Source organism: Mirounga angustirostris, unplaced genomic scaffold (genome assembly GCF_029215605.1).
Source record: "Mirounga angustirostris isolate CCGP_5_RB_7025 unplaced genomic scaffold, mMirAng1.0.hap1 SCAF_7, whole genome shotgun sequence".
Taxonomy (NCBI): Eukaryota; Metazoa; Chordata; class Mammalia; order Carnivora; family Phocidae; genus Mirounga; species Mirounga angustirostris.
Window position 1 is genome coordinate 89,581,937 of NW_026991715.1, and position 25,907 is coordinate 89,607,843.

The following is a 25,907-nucleotide window of genomic DNA, read 5'->3' on the forward strand; positions in this document are numbered from 1 at the left end:
GTCCGGACCAAGGCTCGGCGCACGCCCGCCAGGCTCGCAGCTCAGTCACCACCGCGCTGCACCCAAGCTGCCGCCGCCGCCGCCATGAGGAGTTGTCGGGCCGCGCGCGCAACTTCCGGCGCTGCAGCGCTGTCCCCACCACTTCCGGCGCCCGCGCACGTGACCCTGCGGCCCCGCCCCTCGCCCTTTACACCGCCCCCCCCTCCCCCGCGGGAGTCGCGGCGCTGCGGGTCGGACCCAGGTTGAAGGGGCCCCTAGGTTCCGTGGGGAGTCCGTGGCGGAGCGACGCCTAAGGCCTGCGAGCGAGCTGGGCGGCGGCATGCGGCGCCGTTGAGGGCGCTGCCGCGCGCGCTCCCAGGCCGCCCTGAGTCCTGGGCTATTCAAAGGAGCAGCAGCGCCTGGGGCCGAGGAGCGGGGCAGACGCGGACGCTGCCGGAGCTCCAGCCGACGCGGCGTCTCCAGTCGTAGGTTGGCCCTTTGGGGTCGGGAGCTGAGGCTTGGGCGCTGCCTGCCCGAGCGGAGATCCGGGTTTGCCTCCCGCCCCCGCTCAGGACCCTGACGCGGGTGAGGCGGCCCCGGGAGCATGAGCGGGCAGCGCGTGGACGTCAAGGTGGTGATGCTGGGCAAGGAGTACGTGGGCAAGACGAGCCTGGTGGAACGATACGTGCACGACCGCTTCCTGGTGGGGCCCTATCAGAATGTGAGTGCGCCGCGCGGGGCCCGGTACGGGTGGGAGGGAGCTGGCTCGCACCCGCGGCCCTGATCACTTCCCCCCGATTGCAGACCATCGGGGCCGCCTTCGTGGCCAAGGTGATGTCCGTTGGAGACCGGACGGTGACTTTAGGTATTTGGGTAAGTCCCCTGGGCAAGCAGTCCTGAGAAAACCCATTCATGATGAGGCTTAGGTTCTCCTGCCTATTACTGGCTGACTTGGGGTCTCGTAGAGGCCATTTTTCTATTTTAGACCCCAGTTTAAAACTAGGGGTCTGGAGGACGTGGTATTAGTTTGCAATCTTGGGGAGGAGCTCGGTAACTCAGGGCTGAGCCGCCTCCCGCCCTTCAGGATACAGCAGGCTCTGAGCGCTACGAGGCCATGAGCCGAATCTATTATCGGGGCGCCAAGGCTGCCATCGTCTGCTATGGTAAGAGGGGTTCTGGCCCGTTCCTCAAACAAGAGGGGGTGGGTGTCAGGCTGGCCTTAGAGAACAGCCCCTGATCCATGGTTGTGTTTTCTGCGTGTCCCGTGTCAAGACCTGACGGACAGCAGCAGTTTTGAGCGAGCGAAGTTCTGGGTGAAGGAACTGCGCAACCTAGAGGAGGTAAGTGCCAGACCTCACCAGACGACCAGGGGCTGGTGGTCCATGGGAGTGACTCTGACCTTGTCTTTTGCCCCAGGGCTGTCAGATCTACCTGTGTGGCACCAAGAGTGACCTGTTGGAGGAGGACAGGCGCCGCCGCCGTGTGGACTTCCACGACGTCCAGGACTATGCAGACAGTAGCTGTTGCTCAGCTCCCTGGGGGTGGGGGAAGGAGGTGGCTTTTTGGGTGGAGCAGAGAAAATAGGGACCACCTTAGCTGCCATGGCAGGATCCCTTGGGAAGGTCTTCTGGCCTCCCTGAAGGTGTGGGGTCCATTAGATTCCCTGAACTGCTAGCCTTCCCCTTTGTATCCACCCCGATTCTCAGGCAGGAGGCTTTAGTCACTTCTCTTTACAGATATCAAAGCTCAGCTCTTTGAAACATCCAGCAAGACAGGCCAGAGTGTGGGTGAGTGCTGTCGGGGGCCTCACAGCAGAACAGGCAGGGGTGCCAGAGGAGGCAGAGAAGAGCCTAGAGGGCTGGGTTACTGGGTGATTCCAGGGTTACTGGCTTTGAGCCCTCACTGACTTGTCCTTTTTCTTGCCAGACGAGCTCTTCCAGAAAGTGGCAGAGGACTACGTCAGTGTGGCTGCCTTCCAGGTGATGACAGGTGTGTGTGCTTCCCCAGCCTCTCTGGAGACTTCCTCTAGGCCCACAGCATCTGGCCCCCTTCACGAGTTACCTGATTCCCAAACAGAATGGTGCTGAGCTGCCACCTCTCTTTGACAGAGGACAAGGGCGTGGACCTGGGCCAGAAGGCAAACCCCTACTTCTACAGCTGTTGTCATCACTGAGTCACCACCACTCACCTGGCCTAGGGGAATTAAAGGAATCCCCCCCAGAAGGGCTAGACCTAGCTCCTGTCTGGGCTTGAGTGGCCGGACGTCTGAGCTACCCCCAGTCCCCAGGGCAGCAGAGGTGGCACCTGCCTGTGCTGGCCCATGGAACGAAGGCAGCATTGGGCTGACTGACGGGCATGAGGAGGGTAAAGGCTTATTTGGACCCCAGGCTCCTGCCCTGGACAGCACTTGTGTCTGCAGATTATTTAAGTGGCTTTTGATTTGTAAATAAAATCAATGCACTGTGAATCACACTCAGCCCCTCTCCCTGCTGTGTGGATTAGGTGCCAAGACACCTAGTTCTTTCTGGGGCTACCACCTGGCCTCACTTCCTATATTAAGGCTCCTCCCAGCTCTTACTCTTTTGGAAGCCAAAGAACTTCACTCCAGGGTTGCATCTGAGATAATGTAGAAACAAAAGGGCTTTTCCTGTTCTTTAGGGGGGACAAAGATAGATAGGTGAGGGGCTGGGGCAATGCGAAGCTCACGCAAGGCAGGCACTTAAGTGATGTCCAGAGATCAAAGGGTGAAGCACTCCTACCTCAGACTGGCTGGTTCTACCACAATTTCTGTCACATCTAGGTCCATGAGTCATGTCTGTGGCTCAGATCCTAAGTTTCCCAGCAACCTACTACAAGGTGGCTTAATGGAAGAAAAATTGTAAGTTCTGCAAGACAGAAAGGTCTTATAGATCCAGATTGGGATCCAATTCAGTTATCAACAGAAAAGGGACCTAAACTTGGCCTGAGTTTCCCATCTGTAAAATCAGGTGACCACTCCCAGTTCAGGGCAGCGAAGATCCTGAGCAAAAAGTAACTCTAGGACTGAATGTTTGTCTTCCCACACTACTCCCCAGAGGGCTTTTTGCTGAAGGGCATGAAGTTCAGGACTAGGTCAGAAGGAAAGACAGACTCCCAAGACTCCCCCCAAAGTACATTTTTGGGTCTTAGAAGTATCAAGTGTTAGGGTGGATAGGGCTGGTACTTCCTGTTCAGCTAAAAAGCATATGGCAGCCCTTTTCCAGTATTGGAGGCCTGGCTGCTTTGCCTCTGCTTTTCCTGCCTTAGGCCTGGGCCAGGTCTTCTGCAGTGCCTAGCACCTATCTCTGAAGAACTAAAACCGTGGCCAGAATGGTCAGACTCACAGTCAGAAAATGCTTTGGTTCCACTTCCTTTTTTAAAACCAATTCCTCAAAATACCCTTCCTTCATGGGTAATGGAAGCTTCCTGTATAGGGGCTGAAACTGACACCAGCTACTCCCAAAAGAAGTGAAAGACATTCTGGCAGCTGGTGGCTGCTGGGAGGAAACCCACACCACTCCTGGAGATGCTTAGAGGAGGGGCTCACCTCCACCATGTCCCCAACCTGGGAACTATCTCAGAGGCTGGTTTCTGCTCTCACCCCAAACCCATCCTCCCTCCTGTTAAGCTATATCTCCCCACGGACAACAAACAACACACAGGGCAAGGGCCATAAGAGTAAAGTTAAACTTTACTTTACAGTAATTTTTTTCTATATACAAAGAATTACAGTACATGTTTATGGGGACTCCTACAGGGCTCCCCTCTTTTTCACTAAGAGTTTCACTTACAGCTGACAATCTATGGGGGGGAGGAGGGGGCAAAAGACCAGTGATGGACCTCAGCTGACAACCCCCCCCCGCCCCTTTCTTAAAAATATATAGATCTCTATTGTCAGCTTGTTTCTTTGCCAAGACTTAGAAAGCTGCTCTTCCATGAGCTCCTGTGTGCTGCACTCACCCATCTTCAACACACTCCTCTACACGCACACACAGGCAGCACCCACCTTGGACCTGGAGACCGCCTGTTCTCTGCCCCTACCCTGGAAGTCTAAAGCACCACAACCATTCATCTCTGCTCCTACTCCCTGGGCTTATCTCCTGTCCACAAAGCTTTGCTTGACTTCCAGGGTGTTAGACCTGAAGCCCCTCAATAGCCTGATGGTTTGAAAGTCATGGGAAAGCAGCTCTAGAGAAGGGACCATGTAAGAGTTTAACATGATTTTGCTTATGCTGGTAGGAAACATTTCTCAGGCTGTGGATTTCTAATTAAAATAAACTCTTTCCACTTCCTTAAGAAATATTACCCTTAATCTTCATAAGCAATCGAGGTGCTCCCATGAGAGTGGAAGAGGTAGAGAGGGGCAGAAGGAGAACCCCACAGCTGGAGCGCTCTACCAACCTGTTCTAGGCAGTGTGGACGGAAGCTACACCAGGTGACACGGTGACACCAGCCCTGAGAAACTCAATGGCCACCCTCGTCTGGATATAGCATCTCTCCCACCTAGGATTATGCTGACCCACTCCAGGGTCGGGTGCAGGCTTCACTGAGGCTCTGCCTTCTCCTTCTCTAATTGAGCCTCAAAGAAACCATTCTACACAAAATTTCTTCCTCCCAAACAGGAACCTGGGTTTCTCAAGTCACCAGTCCCTCAACCCTTGGCAGTGCTTATTTATACCAGAAAATTAGCACCATCATTACATTTTTTGTGTTCAAAGCAATTATCTATTCTTATTTCAATTTGTACTACAGCAACCTCTGGCCCTGCTGCACTGGCCCTAGGAAGCTCAGCTGAGAGCTAACTGGCCACAGCCAACGAAAGTCCCATGCAGCAGCTACCTAGCTCTAAGTGATCTGGAATGTCTAACACATGAAGCAGCCCAAGCATTATTTAGCAGGGAAAGGGGCTTGTGTCAGCTCCTTTCTTGCCATGATCTCAGGTGAGGAGATTGGGCCACTCTGACCTCCTGGTTGACAAAACCGGAAGAGGATGACAATATCCTCCGAAAAAGCCTTAGGAGAAAACCCACTTTATAGGAGCTGAGGGCAAAATCCATCCACGTTTAGTGCTTTCCTGATTCCTTTCCACAGGGGAATCTGCCAGGACCAGACTTCCTTCCTGCCATTCTGTTCTCATGGTGTGACCTGGGAGTCCAGCTCCAGTGAGATGCTGCTGAGCCTGGGAAAGGATCGCTGATGCACTTCGTGCCCTGACTGTAGTGTGGGGTAGAGAATGTGAAGATAAAATAATTATTTCCATCAATGCGAAAGATGCAGGTTTGGTAGTTGTTCAATTAGAGGATCAACACAGTGACTTAAATCACCTCAAACTCAGTAACTTCAGGGGCAAGCAGACATTTAAAAACTGGGATCCTTCTGTAGCAATGACAGTTATTTTGCTATTAGAATGGGTTTGCTTCAGCAGGAGAAGCAAATGAGGCTTTGAATTCAAATTTCAACAGTTTCCATCAAGTTCTTCTGACTGAACAGGGCTAGGAGAGATATTGGTTCTTTAGCTACCTATGGAAGCTATAACTTCCCCCTTGGAAACGTTTCCTGGGGACTGGCTTAGGGGCACTCTCTCTTGAGATCCTGATTTCCAGGCACTTGGTCAAATACCATCCTGCACAAAGATCAGGAGTTTCTAAGAGAAAAGCTTTCCTTTTAACTGCCAATTCATACCCTCTGGAGAAAAGGTCTCAGTACAAGGCTCCAGGAGAGTCCCCAAGAACTGGCAGGATCACTGTCTCCCCACTGTCCCTCATGCAAGAGTTTCAATTTCCCAGTAGTCCTTCTAACTCTGCTTATTATATGGTGACTGCTTTCTTGATGTTAACAATCTGGTATCAGATGCTGCTATCAGTGGGCCTGACAGCTGAATTTCTACTTTCCATTCTACCTGAGAGTCTTTAAGTAACCCTCACAAAAGCCTGGATGTCCATCTAGATAAAGAACTACCACCCCCCCACTCCCACCCTCTCCCCCAAACTAAGCACAGCTCAAAAGTTGTTTTCCCAGGCAGGTCTGGAAGGACGTTTCCAGTAAATGGTGTAGAATGGAAAGAACCAAAACAAAACCACAAAGTGGCCACTCATGGCCCACCTTTCCCTCACTCCTTGTCCTGTGAGACATATCTAGAGCGGCTGTCAAGTCAATTACCTACCAAAGCCTACTTCAGAGAAGCTATTTCAGGATCAAACTTCTCCACTTAAATTTTTTTACATAGCCTGCACACCCCCCCCCCCCCCAATTCACAGTTTATTTCATGAAACAAAGAGCTACGGTAATTTAACACACAACAAAGTGAAAGGAGATTCTGACAGTGCAGTGCGAATATCTTTTTCTGATCACAACTACAGATGACAGGAGAGAAAAGGGCACAGGACTGGCACCAAGCAAACCCTACTCATACAGCCTAAGAGATTAGGGAAAGGGACCTACTAGCTGCAGTTATATACTTATTATTCTCACACATGATAAATACTTAATATAATGAACTTTAATGTTCTGGGTGGATTTCTTTAAAAATATCTTTTCCATGGTTTAAAATTTTTTAAAAAAGAAAATAAGATGCTTTGTTTTTTCTTCCTTTTGAACAAAGAACTTTTCCTCTCTCATGATGTGGGAAGAGAGATAGGATGAAAAGGGGAGAACTAGGTAGGTGGAATTTACAGAGATTTCGAGGTCTAAGTGGGATGCAGAGATAGGCCCCTAGACTCAGGACAGCCCTGCCCAGCCTCGTACCTCTGCCTGAGTTCAAGTGTCTCAACCCGAGACAGACTTTGGGAAATAAAAGCAAATTCTTCTCTTTATATAAAGCGCAAATGCTTCTATAACTATTGTTCCCTCCTTAGAAGTGATGTGGATAACCTCAGTAGGAACTCAAGAGGAGGAAATTGGGACAAAATACAGAATCTTGTTGAGGGTGTAAAAGCCATAACTGAAACAGAATGGCCAGGAGACATCTGGGCCAGGAGATGGCCTGTTGGCTAAAGCTGCTGGCTAAGTTGGCAAAGCAGAGAGGTAAACACGATTGGTCTAGGGACAAAGGAGGGGTGAGTGAATGGGAAGGAACTGGCCAAACAGCACTTCCTGTTGGCAGTTGGTGAGCTGGGTGAATGGTAGGGCAGAGTAGCACCAACAGATTTCCCAGCCCTTGGGCCCCAGCTCAGGGCAGCAGTAACAGATAATCAGCAGTTATGAGGAATCATCTCTCAGACTGGACATTGCTCTAAACACCACATCTTGCCAGTCACAGGGGAAGGGATCTAGCCTGCCTTTGAACAAAGTCAGCAGGCAGGTGCTCTCAGTACAGAACACAGCAATTCTCAGGGATAGGGTGGTAGAATCCACCAGTGAAGGAGAGGACTCCCTCCATTCAGGTAAAAGGGCAAAGGATCAAAAGAGAGAAGGAATTTTCCATCAGAATCTGGCACTCTCCCTGAGCTGGTGGTAGATCTAGCGCAGAGCTTGCCAGAGATTCCCTAAGTCCGCTGCCCGACTCTGAAATCTGAAAGCACCTGAGTGTTTGAGGGGCGGGCATGGGGTGGGCTGATGTAAAAGGACGAAAATCGGTAGGAAAGAAAGGTAAGCTTGCCAATTGCCTTCTTATACTTCGGTAAAGCTATGTCCTTGTAGAGCCCAGCCCCCACAACCAGCTGCTCTGCCAAGGACAGATTTTCAGACTCTGCACAGCCCAGACAGAAGCAGCAGCAGCTGCCCAGCCAACGGCTCCACTTGGCCTTGATGCAATCCCCCCACCCCCCACCCCCCCACTAGAGACCTCCACATGAGCGTGTGTGCATCACACGCACACATGCACACCCAACCAGGGGACACTTACTCAACACAACCACTTCTGGGGCCATAAAGGACATTACAAAATGAGTCTGGAGCCCCAGGGCCCCTCAGAACTTCCTGCTATTTCCTGGTCAAAGGTTCATGAAAACAGCCTGAGAACCCAGGCAGGCATGTTAGGCTCACAGGGATCAGGTCTTATCTCTGTATCTCCTGTCAGTGACTAGCACCTGGCCTAGCACATGTGAATGCTCAAGAAATCACTACTGGTATCAGTTCTTCCCAAGTGTTCATCAGGTGCCCTCAGTGGGGCTCTGTAGGGCTAGAGAAATAACTTCGAGAGCCCCTCTACCTTCCAACCTGACCAGTGGAATTGAATCCCATGCTTGACTCCAGAGTGGACTTTTTATTTCAAGTTACCATGTGTAAAGGTTGGAGGAAAAAGACCCAAGTCTGTCTGTCTCCTTGGCTGGGGCCCACTTGGATTTCCATACATGGTTTACACAACCACATGCCCCACTGGCTAATGTCACAAGAGTTCTGAGTGTTGGGATATAAGGAAAGAGTAACAGTGGAAAAGTGGTGGGGTCTGTTTTTTAAGAGGGGAAAAGAAAGAAGATTTCCCTTCCCCAAGAACCCTGGGGGCAGCTGGTCTGGTCATGTGACATTTACTCATATTACTTCTGTTCTGACTCTGCACATTTGTGACTGGAAGGAGCCTGGTTAAGAGCTGGAAGTGTATTTTGCTCTGGTTTAGGGTCTTGCCCTCTTCCAAGAGACCAGCAAGTCTGTGCCAATGTCTGTGTGCTCCCAGAGGACCAGCAAGATGGCGGTATTGTCTGTCCAGCCACCATGGGCCAGAGTCCTGGCCCTGGTGCGGCCTTTCCCAGGGCCCAGGGACTCTGCTCTGCAGTTGCCAACTTCTTCTCTTCAGTACAGAGGGAGGATGGGGCCTTCCCAAGAGGCCTGAAGGACTGCCCACTCTTGGCAGCAAGTCCAGGTAGTTGCTGGCCTCCGGCCATCTGCTTCACCTGCTTCACCAGGCCTGGTGCTTGGCTGGGAAGCCCTGGTGTCTGCTCCAGCCCTGCAGGTGCTCTTCCTGAGGCCTGAGTTGTTGGCTCATATAAAAAAGCCTTGGCAGGGGGCTGAGAGAGAAGTCTGGCCTGGGTGAGTGATTTAACTGCTTGCCAGGAGTGCTCCGAAGGGACTGCTGCTTTCCCCAGTGGCTGAAGGACAGGATCTGACACGCTGCCTCTCTCTACAGCTCGCGGCATCTGCCCCAGACCTTTGCTGGCAGTCCACGAGCTTGACTCCAACACTGGCATCTTCTCATCAACCTGTGGTGTGACCTCATGAGGTGAAGCAGCCCGTTCTTTCTGGTGAGGAGTTAGGTCTATGAGATCCATCACCAAAGCAGCTCTATTTTTTGACTGAGTATTCTGGTCCACGGGCCTCAGTGCTTTTTCTTTAGCTACCAGGGTCTGGACCACAGCTGATAGTACTTTGTCAGGAGGTGGGAGTCTCTGGGACAAAGAAGCATGGGATTTGTCTGGGGGCCTGTCTGAAGTCTGGGGCTTGGGACCGCTGGTGACTAGCAGTCTGTCTGGCGGTGGAAGTCTCAGGCCAGTAGGGACTGGGGTTTTCTCCAGTGACTGGGGCCTTGGGCTGGCAGCACCTATGGATTTATCCAGCCTTGGGTCAGCTGTCCCCAGAGGTCTTTCCAGTGGTTGGGACCTGACTGAGGGTGAGGAGCTTACGCCAGTCACTGAAGAGGGTTTGTCAGATAGTTGGGGTCTTGGTCCTGCCACTGCAGGTGGCCTGTCCAATGGCTTCTGGCTGGATACCAAGGACTGGGGTTTGGTCCCCGACCCAGCAAGGTCCCTGACCCTATCTACAGGCTGGGGCCTGGAGTCAGTTCTGTCAGAAGGTCTTTCAGGAAGCAGTGGCCTCTGACAAGTCCCTGCCAGAGCTTTTTTGGACAGTGACAGTGTCTGGTTGGTGTCAGCAGGCAGCTTATCCAACAGTTTGGGCCCCTGAGCAGCCACTCCTGATGAATGCTCTGCCAGGTGAGTGCCTGGGCCTGGAGGCAGCGGTACTGGGGGAGGCACATACTCACGGATCTCCCCAGGTTCCAGAGGATTGGGCCCACAGGGGTCATGCTCAGTACAAGACAAACGCCCATCCAATTTGGAGATGAAGAGCATCCCTTCCCGATGCTGCTTACAAAAGGAGCTGGGACACATCTCACAGAAGGAGGCTGCTTCCTTCCCACAGATGTCACACTGATGCCAAGGACACTCCCATTTCCCTAAAAACACAGATATGAAACAAACGCTTAGGAAAACAAGCAAGGTGCATGAAATGAGTCATGGCCCTGAGCCTGGGTCAAAAGAGTGATTTCAAACTGCCACCTTCTGCAGAGAGCTCATGCCACTCACCTGACACCTCCCCTGCCCCAGAATCTGAGTCTCCTGTACAACACATAAAAATAAAAGCCAAGTACAAGTAGCAACTGAGTATCAACTAAATATACAGGCAGGAGTAATTTCTTATTTCTAGGACTATTTCTAGCAAGGGGGAAAAAACCCAAAGCTCCCCTTAGATAGAATGTGAAGATACTACTTCCACAGTTCTGCAAACTCCATTTGTCTAATATAGCCTTTCAATATTCAACTCTAAAGGGATAATCTCGGCTATTTAAACTTCTGCTTATTTGGTTATATTTAGGAACAGGGAGCAGATATACAAATGTGAAAAACTGAGCGGATTTTCCTTTGCTCAGTTTCAAATCTTGCAACTAGCACAAATTTTACCTGTACAGTCCACATAGAACCAGTGGAAAAGACCCTGACCTACCATCTATTTGCTCCCATTTCATGACACCTGAGAGTCTCTGCCGTGGATGGTGTTTTCACCCTGGCTCATAGTTTCCAAATAAACTATGCTAGTCCTGACTCCTGGCTCCTAGTCAAGATGAGTTCCAATGCAGCCTGTGCCAGCTACAATCCTGAGCTATTGATTCTGAAACAATTCTCCTTTTCCACTTCCTGGCACTGACAAGTCATGCTGTGGTCCTGCCCTCACACTACCTCCGTTTCTATAATTTTATTTCTCTGGCAATCATACATCGAAGGAAAGCTAGTTCAGGGACAAACTCCTCTCATTCCCACCCCAAAGTTTTCTCTCTGCAATTCCTGAGAGCAGGCTACTGGTGATGTTTAATCTCCTCAGCTGAAGTGGCTCCCTACTGCTTTCTTGCCTCTGTCAACAAAACAGACCACATATCCAAGTCCTCCCAAACTCTTCTAACTCCAAATCACCACTCAAAAGTTAGCAACTTGGGCAGCTGGGTGGCTCAGTTGGTTAAACAACTGCCTTCGGCTCAGGTCATGATCCTGGAGTCCCAAGATCGAGTCCCGCATCGGGCTCCCTGCTCAGCGGGGAGTCTGCTTCTCCTTTTGCCCCTCCCCCTCTCATGTGCTCTCTCACTGTCTCATTCTCTCAAATAAATAAAATCTAAAAAAAAAAAAAAAAAAAAAAAAGTCAGCTTCTCCAGCCACAAATTCCTGACACTCTATCTGCCCAAGCAGCTCTCTCATGTGTCAGTAGATGGGAGCTGCCTCTCCTTCATAAGGGAGTGGGTGAAGGGAGCTCAAAGGGTGTCTAGTCCAGGGTATCTAGTCCACACCTCACTGACCGGAATAACCCCAAACTCCATGCTATCTCAACCTCTCTTTCTTTAGAAAGGAAACATGATTTAGTGGCCTTGAAGTCAGAAAACCTGGCTTTCAATCCAACTCCTCCATCTACATGCTCTATTGTGACAAGTCATCTCACCAAACTGGACTCTCAGTTTCCTCATCTGCATCATGGGAAGGTGAAAAGGTCTCATCTTTATGGGTTGCTGGGAGGATAAAATAACATAACATAAATGTAAATAAAGTGCTTGACATATAATGAGTTTCTGTTCCCTTCTCTATAACCTAGGATTCCAAAGCCTTTATTTCCAGAATGAGAACATGAACCATACCCCCTTCAACATTATGCATGGGAAGACCAAGGGCTCTGACAATTCTGGCAGAGAACAAAGAGCACTCTACATGGATTTTGACACCAACCTGCTGGTCGCTTGGTTAGATTTAGACAGTCAGCGTGGTAAACTTTTGGGCAGCCTGGCTTCTTACAGGAGACGAGCTGGCCAGCATCCCCACAGCTGAAACATTCATCCTCTCTCTCCTTTGTGATTTCACCCTGGGTCCTGCGCTTCCCCTGTTGCTTCTTCTTGAATTTCTTTGACTTTTCTTCTGTGGCAATGGGTTGATTCTAGAGGTCAGATATTGAGCAGTAAGCATTCTGTCGATATATTAGTTGTGTGATCTTGACCAGATTAACTATCCTTTCTGAGCCTCAGTCTCTCCTCTGGGAAGAGACAGTCCTCATAGACTATTGTAAAGATAAGAGAAAATGCAGGAAAGGCACCTCACACATCATAGGTACCCAATAAATGGTTGCATTAATTCTAACTTTTCTATCAACTACTCCTGCCACCTGAATGAAATAAAAGAAAAATGAACTTATTTTTGTTAACACACAAGGCTAGTGTTAAAGGTAACGTTACCCTTTCATTACGTTTTATTTTTGTGTTTGTCTAGGTGTGTATGTTTGTGTGTGCACACACAATTCTTTATTCAATAAACCTTCACTGGACACCTTAAGAGTCACATGCTAGGAAGGCACAGAAAACTAATTCATGGTCCTTGCCCTCAATAAGCTATGTGCCCTTCATCTATATCAAATTAGGTTCATATCCACCACTCCCCAAGACAGATCCTGGTGCAGCCAGCAGGTCTCCTCCATGATCCCTGCAGCCCACACTTACCAAACCCCATGCGTTTCATCACATTTATCTTGGACTAGAAACATCCAGGATCAATCTGATCTATTACTATCCCTCAGTGATCTCCCAATTCTAAAATTCTGCCCTCAAATTTCTCTTTCACTGATTCATGTGTGAAATACTACACAGATGTTAAGGATGCAAAAACTGACATCCCTAGTGAATGTAACACCATTAAACTTAGGTTAAACTCAGTTACTATTTTGATTTATAGGTAATAAATAAACTGGACACCTTAAGGAACAAGACCATTTAACCAACTGACTAAAGAAAAAAAAACTCAATAAAATATAAACATAATTTTCCTTATTTAATAAAAGAATAATTGGGGGTGTTCATCATCTCCGTGTGTTTTTGCTCAAAATGATTACTCCTGGGGCGCTTGAGTGGCTCAGTCGGTTAAGCAACTGCCTTTGGCTCAGGTCACAACCCGGGGTCCTGGGATCGAGCCCCACGTCGGGCTCCCTGCTCTGTGGGGAGCCTGCTTCTCCCCTCTCCCCCTGCCTGCCACTCTCCCTGCTTATGCTCTCTCCCTCTCTGTCAAATAAATAAAATCTTTAAGAAAAAAAATTTAAAAGGTCACTCCCCCTTTAGTTACTCGTTTCTGTGCTAATTTGCATTTTTCAGTTCTTAAGATTGACTTCCAAATCAAAAAAGCATAATGGGAAATACCCAATTGGAGTCACTGTGTATTTTTCATCAAAATTAAACTGCAATTTTTAGTGTGCTGTAACTTAGGATAGAAAAATCTGGATGCATGTTCATCTATTATGGTCCATCCATTATATAAAAAAATTAAGTCACTTAGAGACGATGGTTAAAAAGACTATGTGACAGTAAGGAAAAAGATTTTATAATATTTAAGAAATGCAGGATACAGACTTGTAAGTAATTCTTTACAGAATTATAAGCCAGTTAAAATGCACACAAAAACCCAGAGAGTAAGACACAACAATGCTTATACTTTAAGATAAGATTAAGGGTCCTATGTTTATCTACAAGTGTTATACTACATTTAGAATCTTAAATTCAATATTGGATTCTTTGAGATCTTTAAAAAGACAAAGAGAGGAAGAGAGGGAGACACAGATACCAAGAATCTAAGAAGCTTATTAGGAAATGTGAGTGAGATGAGCTGAGACCAATAAAGACATAGGAAGTAACCTACTTTATGGATTCCTATCTTACAGCTTTTTTAGCTAGAAAGGTATCACCAATTAGAAGTCAGACTGCTCAAAAGAAATTCAACAACACCCACAGATCTGCTCTTGAATAACCAAACTGACCATCAGAATGCTTAGTTAAGTGCCAGTAGCCCTACCAACAACTATCCAATGTCATTATTCCAAAGAGACATCTTAAGAAGTCAGCTCTGCCACTGGTTAGGGAGGGAGGACCACACCATTATTCCCGATGGAAACATTTGGAAGGTACCTTTGGCCTTACACCCAAAAAGCCACTGCAGTTTGGGGCTCCACATTTGCAAACAGTCTTTCCATTCCCAAGACATTCTAGGTTGTAGTTGAAGGTAAGTTCAGTGCCTGCATAAAAGACCATGAAAATATTAATATCTATGGTTTTAATTATATTATTCTGTATTAATCACAAAGGATATGGACTTGCAAGAGAACAGATTTTTCAGAGGATAGAAGGGATTTATTAACTCTAATCCCACTATATTAATGAAATACTAATAAATTCGAATCCTATAATATTAATCAGCAAATACAACTTAGTAACAGAAAAACTTATACAGATTAACAAGTAATATTTAAAATAACCTTTACTGTAGAGATGTTAATTATCCCAAGTTGTTTTGTGTTTCCTAATCAGATTCAAAATATATTAATTCATTACCAAAACAAACAACAACTCACCTGTATACACTGATGTGCTAGGCACTGGGAATGCAAGTATGAAGAAAACCTGTTGATCTGTGCCAAATCTAGCAGAACTTAAGGGAGAGACATCTCAATACAGAGTAATACTAGAGAACTCTATACCATAGACTTGGGCCCTGGCTTTATATCCCTGTTACCACAGTCTAGCTGGGTGATTTGAGCCCTGAGTACATTTGTTAAATGGAGAAACAACAACCGCACAAGCATATTTAGAGAATAGGACATAATGCACACAGCAGTAATTTGTAAACTTTAAAAAGAGATGTACAGATTTAAAGTACAAATTGTCCCCTTTCTGTCAAAAGTGCATCTTATCAAAACTAAGAGAGGAAATAAAACACATAACCATTCAAATTTAAAGCACATTAGGGAGGGCTTAACAAACACAAGAATTTTATATATGTATAAAAAGAGATTAACTCTGGGTCGGGGTAATGGTTCACCATTAACGTGTACAGTGATAATCATTTGGTCAAAATGACCAAATCTTAGAAGATTTCCCATTGCAGACTGACCTATCTTCCATCATTGAGATTAACTGATATATATAGTTTTTCATCTAATATTGGATTAATATAGATCATTATTTGTTTATTCAGCTAAGCAAATTATAAATCAGCTACCTTACATTTAGGGGTCCAAATGGTACAAAAACTAGAATCACTCATGGCCTGGTGAGAAGTTCACACTGCAAGGAACTTGCAGGAACCAAGACTGACCAAGGTAAGAGGAGGGTTCTGTCTCCCCTCTCACATTTATGGCGAAATACTGCACTGAATGATAGATAATTCTACTCACTTTATTCCTTTCTTATTAAACAATTTATGAGTACATAACTGAATTTTCATTAATTTAATGTGCTTATAATACAACTCAACCATATACACAAATATAAGATAGCAGGATACTGACATAACCTACTACTTACTCACCATCCACTATGTAAACACAACCGCACAAGGGATAAATAAGAAGGTATTGGTGTGCATAAAGGAAAGACTTATACCATTCTAGAAAAGAGCCCAATATACAACAATCCTTGAGGTCTGCACTTATGGGGATGAAAGGGCATTGGAGAAAAGATAAACAAGGAGTATGACACATGTGGTAGAAAGTATAACAGGTATTGAAGAATACATGAAGCTGAATGAGTAAAGAGAGCAAGCTGAAAAGTTCTGATTCCATCTGTCAAGGCTGCAGCTCCATAGGAACTCTGCATAGCACTGAGCTTTCTGTCTCGTTCCTCTCATTCCACCCATGCAGACTGGAAGTCAAGTGAGAACAAGAACAAGGTCTGTGAATTCCCATACCATGCTGCTTGAGCTAAGTGAATATGGGAAAAGAGAGAAGAAAAATTTGTGGCTAGAAATGGTAGAGGAATCTATCACCATGGACAAAGACTTAAGTTACAAGTACAAATGTACTGAAAGCAGCCAGGAGAGATAGAAGGACTGACGTTATGAGCCTGGATAACATTTGAGTAATTAATACACAGGACACGACCCCAGGGTGGTTAGAGGTGCCAGACCCAAGAATCCAAGTAACACAGGTATATAATACCACATACTTCACAACATTTTTACAAGGATTAAATATGATAATATGCTTGGAATAGTGTCTGGCAGTGGTGCCAGGGGCTGAGGGGAGAGAAAATGGGGAATTAGCATTTAATGGATACAGAGCTTCACTTGGGGAAGATGAAAGGGTTAAAGAGATGGATGGAGGTGTCAGCTGAACAAGGTGAATGGACCTACTGCCACAAAACTGTACAATTAAAAAATGGTTAAATGATAAACTTTATGTTATGTATATTTTGCCATACCACCATCACCACCAAAAATATTCCACGCCAAGTACCACCTGGAAAGTCTTTTCTGTATTCCCAAGAGTTTGCAGACCTCATTTTGGATTATAGGACATATGGGATGTTTAGATGATAAAACCTGAAATTCCTTTCTTAGCTCCAGAATCCTTAACTGATTCTTACCTGCTTTAATGTCACTCAGGGCAAAAAGGCCAACACGAGTATCTCCATTCACAGACCATTTCTGTGTCTCACAGTTGGGCTGGCAGCAATGATTCATGAACCGAGCATAGTTTCCTTTAGGACCAGCATCAATGATCCGGTCCTAGAATTCCAAGAGATGATGCTCATTAGATACTTCCTATATATTCTAACAAGCTAGAGTTCCTATTTGTATAATTTGACTCTCCCAGGAGTGGTTCTCAAAGTGTAGTCACTAATCCATCACTAGCACCATATCTATTATTTGTTGGAAATACGAATTCTTGAGCTGCACTTCAGATATACTAAAAGCAGAAACTCTGAGGTGGGGCCCAGCAATCCATGTTATAACAAGCCTACTAGGTAATTCTGATATATGCTGAAGTTTGAGGACCACAGCCCTAGAAGCGGCAGCTTGCCCCACCGTCTCAATTTGGTGGTCCTGAACCCTGGGGCTACCCATTAGAAATCAGCTAAGGAGTTTTTAATACTGATGTTGAGACCCCATCCCAAATGAAGATCTGAATATCTGAAGGTGACGATCTCACAAACCAAAGGGTTCAACTTAATAAATGTTCATGAAGTTTCACACCAGGAAAGAATTCTGTTATAATAGTCAATTGAAGGGGGTTGGGGATTGCTAGCAGACCTTAATATTTAGGTACAACGAAGAATGTCAAATGCACAGAAAATAAACACATTAGGATGCTGGAATTAGGAATGAGTCCCAAATATAATTCTAGGCACCAAAGAAATGAAACTCATCAGCAAATTCCTATGATTGGAAAGATGACGGGTTCAGAGGCTGAGTTCTACAATTTATATGACCTTGTCAATGAACTAAATATTAACAAATCAGTTTCTCAATCTGTAAAATAAAAGGATGAAAGAATGATTATTTACTTGGCTGGCTTCAGGTTTTAATCTTATAGGAAAAATACTAAAAGACATAATACCCAACTTGTATAGGACAGTTCAAAAAGAATGCAAACAGTAGCTCTGTTGACTCTGGCAAGGGATGTGTAGCCAGAAATGAGCAAATTTAGCTACTCCAGAACCTCGACAAAGCAAACCCTACAAATATAAGGGAAAGATGCTGTTTTGGGCAATGAATTACATGCCTACAAACACTATGGCTGGGACAATATCAATTTCACAATCTTATAACAATGGAAATAACACTTACTTTGTCTAGAGTAAGCATATAGAAATTAGTGATATCATGTTCTTGGGCATAACGGATTCGAGCTCTGCACTCTTCTTCATCTATTAACTCACCCACATACTCATTCACAAATTCACCCTACAACAAGAAATAGTTCTTAATGGCAAAAAGCACAACTGTGTTCCCAGGTACACCTTATTTTTAAAAAAATTAATGAAAATAACAATCTCCAAAGCAGTTCATGTACATGTACCTAATCAATTTAACAAAGGTTTATTCAAGAAACATAAATATGATGCTTCAACTATTTGACAATGAAAAACACCTCCCCACACCTATCACTGTCACCAGGAGAAAGACTGGGATACAATGGACATTAAAGATCAACCAACATGGAAGTAGGTAAAATATGGCTCCATTAAAATGGTCATATAGTTGATCCCTTGAACTGCCCCAAAACCTGAAAGTCAATTTCCATAAACTATGTTCCTTTTCCTTGGAATATGCCCTGCCTGCTGCCCGCCCTTCCACATTTTATAATACTGTCCTCCTGACTCACTCCGCTACAGTCATACTGGCTTTCCCTCATGCTGTCCAATTTGCCAGCAATGCTTTAACACTCACCTAAGCCTAAGCCAACAACTACTTATATTTCAATTCTCAACTTAAAATATTCCCAGAGTCAAAGCTAGTTTCAGGCCCTTTACCATTTACCATATGCCTCCAGAACCCATTGTGCTTCCACACTGGGTGACTACTTGATCAATGTCTCGCCCCCTTAGAATGTAAACTTTATGACAATGCCTGGCACACAGTAGATACATAATAGCTACTTAGCAAATAACTAAACAGACCAGCCAATATTCACTTCCTTTTCTAGAAACAAACTTCAATAAAATTCTTTAGAAAGAATAACTAGAGTAAGGTTTATTTTATTAAAATGTCAAGTAAGATTTATTCTACACAAAGACTATATAATATTCTCTATTAGAAACTTGCAGGTCCATGAGAGACTATGGGCTCTGAGAAACAAACTGAGGGTTTTTTTGGGGGGGGATGGGTTAGCCCAGTGGTATTAAGGAGGGCACGTATACCCAAACAATGAATCATGGAACACTACACCAAAAACCAATGATGTAATGTATGGTGACTAACATAACATAATAAATTAAAAAAGAAAAGAAACTTGCAGGTCCTAAGTTTGAAGTTGAAGATGTTACTGCACTTTTATTAGATAAGGCCTAATCCTCTTCTTCATTTTCCATGAACCGAAACCGAATTTCCCTTAGTAAAAACAGATTTTATTTTATTAGGTGATTAACACCTCTGTATCACATACTCATTATCCCCTTCCTCTTAACTATAAGTTCCAGAATTGTCACAAAAGAGCAAGTAAGGCCATAGTATCTCTATGAATTTCCTTCATTTTTTCATCCTCACACACCATGAACATGAGCAATACTAAGGACTTTAGAGGTAAAGGAGACTATTCTCAAGCATCTAAACTCTAGAAGGAAAAAAAAAAACTCTAGAAGGACACAGCAAGACCCAACAGTAAGGTTAATCCTTACACTATGTTATCTTTCCTCTAATGATCATTTTCTCATATTCATCATGAATAATTACTCATATTAAGCAATTGCAAAGAAGAAAAAAAAATCTGGAAATTATGAAAAATTTTCTTCACCTTTTTAATATCTGTTTTTGTCCTGAGACCCCAGCCCCTCTGTAATGTTCGGAAAATTTCAACCTCTGGATACTGGCGCTTAGTGAAGCACTGGTTTTGGCAGCGTCCTCCGGCAGGACATACTGTGGGGTGGCACTCATAGAGCAGCATGCGATTGATGCACTCAGAGTCGATCCCACAGGGGTTATCATCAGTAGCTTTACAGTTGCAACGGGGAATTTCGGACAAATCTGCAGTGAAGATCTGTACCCTGCCAATAGGACGGTTCACCTGCAAAAGAAACACATACTACAGAACATCAGGCAAGTCAACACAAGACAACTCAGGACCTATAGAAGGTAGACTTCTTTTCTTTGAAGTTGCATGCCACATTTTACATGACTTTGAACTTAGGGCATTATTCACAATAGCTAAATGTGGTACAAATAATGGAATATTATTCAGCTTAAAAAGAAAGGAAATCCTGACACATGTTACAATATGGATGAACCTGGAAGACATTATGTTATGTGAAATAAGCCAGTGACAAAAAAACAAATATTGTATGTATATAAGGTACTTAGAGTAGTGAAAATCATAGAGGAAAAAGTAGAATGGTAGTTGTTGTCAAGCAATGAGGAGGGGAGAATGGGGAGTTAATGTTTAATGGGTACAGAGTTTCAGTTTTACCAGATGTAAAGAGTTCTAGAGATGGATGGTGGTAATGGTTGCAAACATTATGAATGCATTTAATATCACTGAACTGTATAAAAATGATTAAATTAATAAATTTTACATTATCGGGCTCCTGGGTGGCTCAGTTGCTTAAGCGACTGCCTTCGGCTCAGGTCATGATCCTGGAGTCCCGGGATGGAGTCCCGCATCGGGCTCCCTGCTCGGCGGGGAGTCTGCTTCTCCCTCTGACCCTCCCCCCTCTCATGTGCTCTCTCTCTCTTTCTCTCTCTCAAATAAATAAATAAAATCTTTAAAAAAAAAATAAAAAATAAAAAATTTTACATTATCTATATTTTACAATAAAAAAACTGGAGGAAAAAAGATTAAGGTAATCTGACATAAAGCCTCACTTAATATACACATTATGGATCCCACAAAAATTTTTAAAAAATCAATTTATGAAAATCATAATTTCAAAGCTGGTAGGCCAAGTTTAGTGTAAACTGGGTTTTTGCTATTACCACATGGTGGCGCCACGTTAGCTGCTACATTTTTGTTTTATTAAGATTTTTTATTTATTTGATAGAGACACAGCGAGAGAGGGAACACAAGCAGGGGGAGTGGGAGAGGGAGAAGCAGGCTTTCCGTCGAGCAGGGAGCCTGATGTGGAGCTCGATCCCAGGACCCTGGGACCATGACCTGAGCCGAAGGCAGACGCTTAATGACTGAGCCACCCAGGCGCCCCTAAAAGAAAATTCTTAAGTGGTAAATGGTTGGCACGAAAATGTCTTTGGGTAACTGGGATTCCTCCTGTATATGAAGAAATAATTTTAATATTTATTATCATAGTTTGAAATCTTTTTAATAGACTACAGCAATGTCACCCATGTATTTATTTAGTAGTGGTGCTAGTACTAAAAACTATAGTGAATACAACAGAGATCGAATAGCTGCTGTAACACTGAAGCCGTGAGCATTTTCCAAATGCTAGCAACAATGCTGAGAAAAAAATAGACATTCTATAACACAGATGGATTTGTGCACTATAAGAATGAGTGTCCCCTACCTGGTATTATTTCACTTGGAATAGCCAAAGTGTGAGTCTTCAAAAACCCATCCCATACATAAAAATTGGCTTTTCAGGAACTTTATGATTTTGATAAATCACTTCACTTGCAAGATTATTGAGATTAAGAAATGTATGTAAAAAGTATAGTACAGAGTCTGTCAGCCTCTTAAACATGGTAGATACTATGATTATTCTTTCTTTTAATGTTCTTTTAATTATTTGTCACATCAAATATTCTAGATTATCACATCCATTCAATCTAAAATCACTATGATTGGGACACCTGGGTGGCTCAGTCAGTTAAGCTTCCGGCTCTTGATCTTAGGGTCGTGAATTCGAGCCCTGCATTGGGCTCCCAGCGTGGAGCTTACTATAAAAATATATATATATACATATATAAAATAAAATGAAATCACTATGATTAACAAAACAGTTATTTCCATCCTCTAAATTCCCAAAAGGGGGGCGCCTGGGTGGCTCAGTCGTTAAGCGTCTGCCTTCGGCACAGGTCATAATCCCAGGGTCCTGGGATTGAGCCCCGCATCGGGTTCCCTGCTCCACGGGAAGCCTGCTTCTCCTTCTCCCACTCCCCCTGCTTGTGTTCCCTCTCTCACTGTGTCTCTCTCTGTCAAATAAATAAATACAATCTTTTAAAATAAATAAATATATAAAATAAATTCCCAAAAGGTTCCATTTCTAACATTTTAGTTTTTGCCTCTTCTTTAACAATATTATAAAATCTCCAATCTGTTTACAGAAATAAACTGTCCTCAAACCAGTTCTTGATAACACCTTACAAGGATGTAACTCTGCCAGATCTCTTCCCAGATACTTCAAAATACTGGCAAAGGCTGTACACTTCTTGGGATGCCTGGGTGGCTCAGATGGTTAAGGGTCTGTATTTGGTTCAGGTCATGAACCCAGTGTCCTGGGATCAAGCCTCCTGTCGGGCTCCCAGCTCAGCGGGGAGACTGCTTCTGTTGCTTCCCCTGCTTATGTGCTCTCTCTCTCTCCCTATAATAAATAAATTCTTAAAAAACAAAACAAACCTGTAAACTTTTCGTTAATGGAGGAATACTACTACCACATGTAAATGGAAGTCACAACCCTGAGGAAAGCAAACTCTAAGGGGACAGAAGGTAAGGACTGACTCACTCACCTCAGACTGCAGGTCCTACACATAGGGTATTAGAACATATCTGTCTGTTTCAAGGTATCTTTACCTGACCTCCCTCCCATAAAAGTTTCATCCTACTCCTTTTCTCTCTATAAAGATATGTTTCAACCATTCTTTCTTAACATCTGATCTAACTCGTTATTAATCCCAAATAAGTTTCTTGCCTAACATAACATATAAGCAAAAACAAACTAACAAAAAAAACCCCCACATGATTAAGAACAATACAGATACATAAGTACAGTTAAATGCTCACTCTAGATCAGGGATTGACAAACCTTTCCTGTAAAAGACCAGACAGTAAATACTTTGGGCTCTACAGGCTACAGATGTAGCTCAATTCTGTCATTGTAGCATAAAAGAAGCAAAAGACAATTTCTACATAAGCATGGATGAGTGTCAAAACGTCATTTATATGGGCACTGATATTTGAATTTCATGTAATCTTCATGTCCCTAGAATTATTCTTCTCATTTTAATTTTTTTCCCAACCATAGTAGGCCAGATTTGGCCCATGGACTATAGTTTGCCAACCCTTGTTCTAAAATTTTTCCTGGAAATTTATTTGTTTTTAAAAAGGTGGGGAGGGGGTATGGAGGAAAGAAGTTGGCTTGTAAATTCTGTGATTTAGATCACTCCCAGGAAGCTGCTCTCTCAAGAGCTCATTATGCTTGATGTGTAACTCTGAAATGCCTCCCTTGTTGTTGTCTGACACCTAAGACTGTGGCCACGAACCAGATTCTTTTCCCCCTTTTGAGGCCTAACTACACTTAGAACTCCACGCACTATCTTTTATCTCCACGCACTATAACTCCATTTAACTCTCAGTACACCACCACCAGCGTCCATTTAGACCCAATTTCAGGTTTCGAGTGTATTTTCTTCAGCAGTTTTATTTGTAAGGGTTGGTATTTTATGAATTTTATTTTCTTAGAGGTCTTCTAAAGATCAAAAAGAAAATTCACTTAAAAAAGAAAAAAAATACCCTCATTCTATCCTCCAACTACTATGTACATCCATTAAAACCCTTTAAAAAATCTGAGCTATATTATGGAATTTTAGTGTTCTTAATTTCCTGTATCTCATAACATTTTACTGTTTCATCGTTATTCATAGTTACTCATCAGTCATTCCCACCTTTACCAAAAGAGACTAAACTAACAAGAAAACAGAAAAATGATGGAATCACAAAACCTTATGCATGCAACAGTGAAATAGTGACACTTCAGTTTCTCTACTGCATTGCCTAAAGTATTAAATCATCTTTCCAGAAAGTATGAAAGATTAGAGATAACATCTTTGTAGTCTGCTTTTAGTAGGGTTGCTTTAAAAATCCAGGACACCTGATTAAATTTGAATTTCAGATTTTTAAGTATGTCCCATGGAATACTTGGGATATACTTGACCACATTAGACTCTAAAGATCTAGTGATGAAATTGATCTCTACAAGAAACCTCACACTCTTAAGACTTCAGAAACTCAAATACAATGAGTACACTAACAATGAATTTCTACTGACAAAAAAGAAATATGGTATTCTTATTCAGGCATGACATCACACAAATATTTTACAAGAACCTGGGCAGTCTCATTCTGTTAATAGAGCTAATAGTATTCTTTCATGTCTTCTGATGTTTGAACATTACAACTAACTTAATAAAAATTAGGTTTTTAAAAGAGGTTTTAGGAAATACTTATTAAAATGTCTAAAAAATTTGTTCTTCATTATTCCTGTATTTTTACTTCTATAAATTATTCATAAAAATGATTTAAAACATTAAAAAATAAAAAGGGTCCATTGTACCCAGATGATAAATGGGGAGGACTCTTTTACTAGGCACATTAGGGGTTAGGTACACATAACATGAATTCTCCTGACCTTGGGAAACCTAATCATACTGGTTACCTAAAATATCTTTAGTATCAGCCATTACCAAGAAGACTTACCATGTGTATTATTCATATTATCTAAGGGCTATTTATCATTTTTTATCATGCTTCTTGAGTCCCCTTCAAACTGCAAGATGTTGCCTGTGCACAGACTTAATCCAGTCCACTTCTATAAGAAGACTTTCTAAGGCAACAGAAAAAGTTATCAACACACAATTGACTTTACAGAAGCTACAGACAATGTGCTAGGAATGGTGCTCTGGAACTTTTTCTTATCTTCCTTCAAGTTCACACCTCTACCTAAAAGCAACTCTGCTTGTGCTTCCAAACCTCTTCATGAACACAGCAGGAAGACAGTACTCTATAAGAGGGTGTCTCCTGGAGACAGTCTCCTGCGTTTTTTTCTCACCTTTATATGTTTGTAAGGCGGCGGCTTCTTGTCATTCTTTCGGTCTTCCTGCAGCTGTCTTAGCTCTTTTTGGGCCTTTAACTCCTCAAACCTTGCTGCAGCTTCCTGAAGAGCTAAGAAAACACACAGCACAAGTCACTTAATCTTGGGTGGAGTTGTTTATTTTGCCATTTTTTCCCCTTTAAAGTTGGAGAAAATCCATGTTTTAGACAACAATCAGCCAGCAACTGGGGCGCCTGGGTGGCTCAGTCATTTAAGTGTCTGCCTCCAGCTTAGGTCATGATCTCGGGGTCTTGGGATCAAGCCCTACATCGGGCTCCCTGCTCAGCAGGGAGCCTGCTTCTCCCTCTCCCCCCTCACCCCAACTCGTCTCTCTCTCTCAAATAAGAAACAAAATCTTAAGAAAAAAAATCAGCCAGCACTATATAGAAAACTAAGAAGTACGTATTACTGCTATTTTCAAGTTAATTTATAGTCCCCAAGGTATTCAGATATAGCATTAAGACAAAACATAATCTACCACTACATGGCACAATATAGACTACCACCTTCAGAGGAAAATTTAAAACAAAACCAAAACAAATCCAGCTAAATGATTTAAAAAGCCCACAAATAACATCTCCTAACGACAACAAGACTGTATCTGTTCAGCAAAGTCACTGTGCTTAATTAAGCCTAATTCTTTCCTCAGTTCCAAACCTCCTGCCTCCAGAAACATTCTGTCTCCTAGGTGCCAAATAACATGCTGCATTCCTCTGGAAGAAATTCAAAGTTGAAGTTTTCCTCTCCTTCTTGCCTAATTCTCTAAAGAGCACCTGTCCTAGTCCTCTCCTAAGATTCATTCTGTAAATATCAACTATTAGCTGTAATGATACATAGATCTTCATAGCTGATTTTATTCAAGTCCTGTACTTTCATGTGCTTAAAAGACTGTAATATCTTAGAAATCCAACAAAATCTTAAGATTCTCATTCTTTTCCACTTAAAACAAATTTTTCATTCATTCTTCTTTTTTAAAATTCATTCTGTGTGTTTGCTAGATTAAAAACTCTGAGAAGAACTCCAATTCTTCCCCCTCTTTCCTCTCTGTAGCTTTCCCCATATTCTGTCAATTCTTTAAAGAAAAGAAAAGAAAAGGGTCCATCCCCTTTTCTCCATTTCCCTGTTAAACATCTAACAGAGCTTTTGTTGTCTGTGTGTGTGTTTTTAAATAATCACTCCTTTCTTCATTCTATTACTCAGCATGTCCTGACTAGTC

The 25,907-nt window shown here is 43.7% G+C and overlaps 2 protein-coding genes across 10 annotated transcripts in view; one reads left to right on the top strand and one right to left on the bottom strand.

The window, feature by feature from the left end:
* Positions 1 to 558: 558 nt before the first annotated feature.
* On the top strand, positions 559 to 5,915 carry RAB24 (RAB24, member RAS oncogene family). 3 transcript variants are annotated; one of them, XM_045900450.3, is made up of 8 exons: positions 559 to 700; positions 784 to 852; positions 1,064 to 1,142; positions 1,252 to 1,319; positions 1,396 to 1,495; positions 1,716 to 1,766; positions 1,906 to 1,968; positions 5,089 to 5,915. In XM_045900450.3, exons 1-8 carry the CDS (start codon positions 584 to 586, stop codon positions 5,139 to 5,141), a joined length of 600 nt encoding a protein of 199 aa, XP_045756406.1. In that variant the 5' UTR covers positions 559 to 583; the 3' UTR covers positions 5,142 to 5,915. The 3 variants fall into 3 exon arrangements, with proteins under 3 accessions (XP_045756406.1, XP_045756414.1, XP_045756397.1); XM_045900458.3 differs by lacking the exon at positions 5,089 to 5,915 and adding an exon at positions 2,056 to 2,411; XM_045900441.3 differs by lacking the exon at positions 5,089 to 5,915 and adding an exon at positions 2,088 to 2,411.
* A 2,265-nt stretch (positions 5,916 to 8,180) lies between these two features.
* NSD1 (nuclear receptor binding SET domain protein 1) overlaps positions 8,181 to 25,907 on the bottom strand; it is a 146,428-nt gene continuing 128,701 nt past the window's right edge. For all 7 annotated transcript variants that reach the window (XM_064596501.1, XM_064596504.1, XM_064596505.1 and 4 more), the window contains 7 exons: positions 24,650 to 24,762; positions 19,450 to 19,719; positions 17,784 to 17,900; positions 16,580 to 16,721; positions 14,126 to 14,232; positions 11,913 to 12,117; positions 8,181 to 10,102 (listed from right to left, as the gene is read on the bottom strand). In XM_064596501.1, the coding sequence (XP_064452571.1) occupies positions 8,472 to 10,102; positions 11,913 to 12,117; positions 14,126 to 14,232; positions 16,580 to 16,721; positions 17,784 to 17,900; positions 19,450 to 19,719; positions 24,650 to 24,762 (2,585 nt within the window). In that variant the 3' untranslated portion in view covers positions 8,181 to 8,471. The remainder of the gene's footprint in view (positions 10,103 to 11,912; positions 12,118 to 14,125; positions 14,233 to 16,579; positions 16,722 to 17,783; positions 17,901 to 19,449; positions 19,720 to 24,649; positions 24,763 to 25,907) is intronic.

Bases quoted from the DNA above. Each gene is read 5' to 3' on its own strand.
- RAB24 (XM_045900441.3), top strand. From the start codon at position 584: ATGAGCGGGCAGCGCGTGGACGTCAAGGTGGTGATGCTGGGCAAGGAG. The intron at 701-783 runs GTGAGTGCGCCG...CCCCGATTGCAG, and splicing joins TGGTGGGGCCCTATCAGAAT to ACCATCGGGGCCGCCTTCGT. The intron at 1,143-1,251 runs GTAAGAGGGGTT...TCCCGTGTCAAG, and splicing joins GGCTGCCATCGTCTGCTATG to ACCTGACGGACAGCAGCAGT.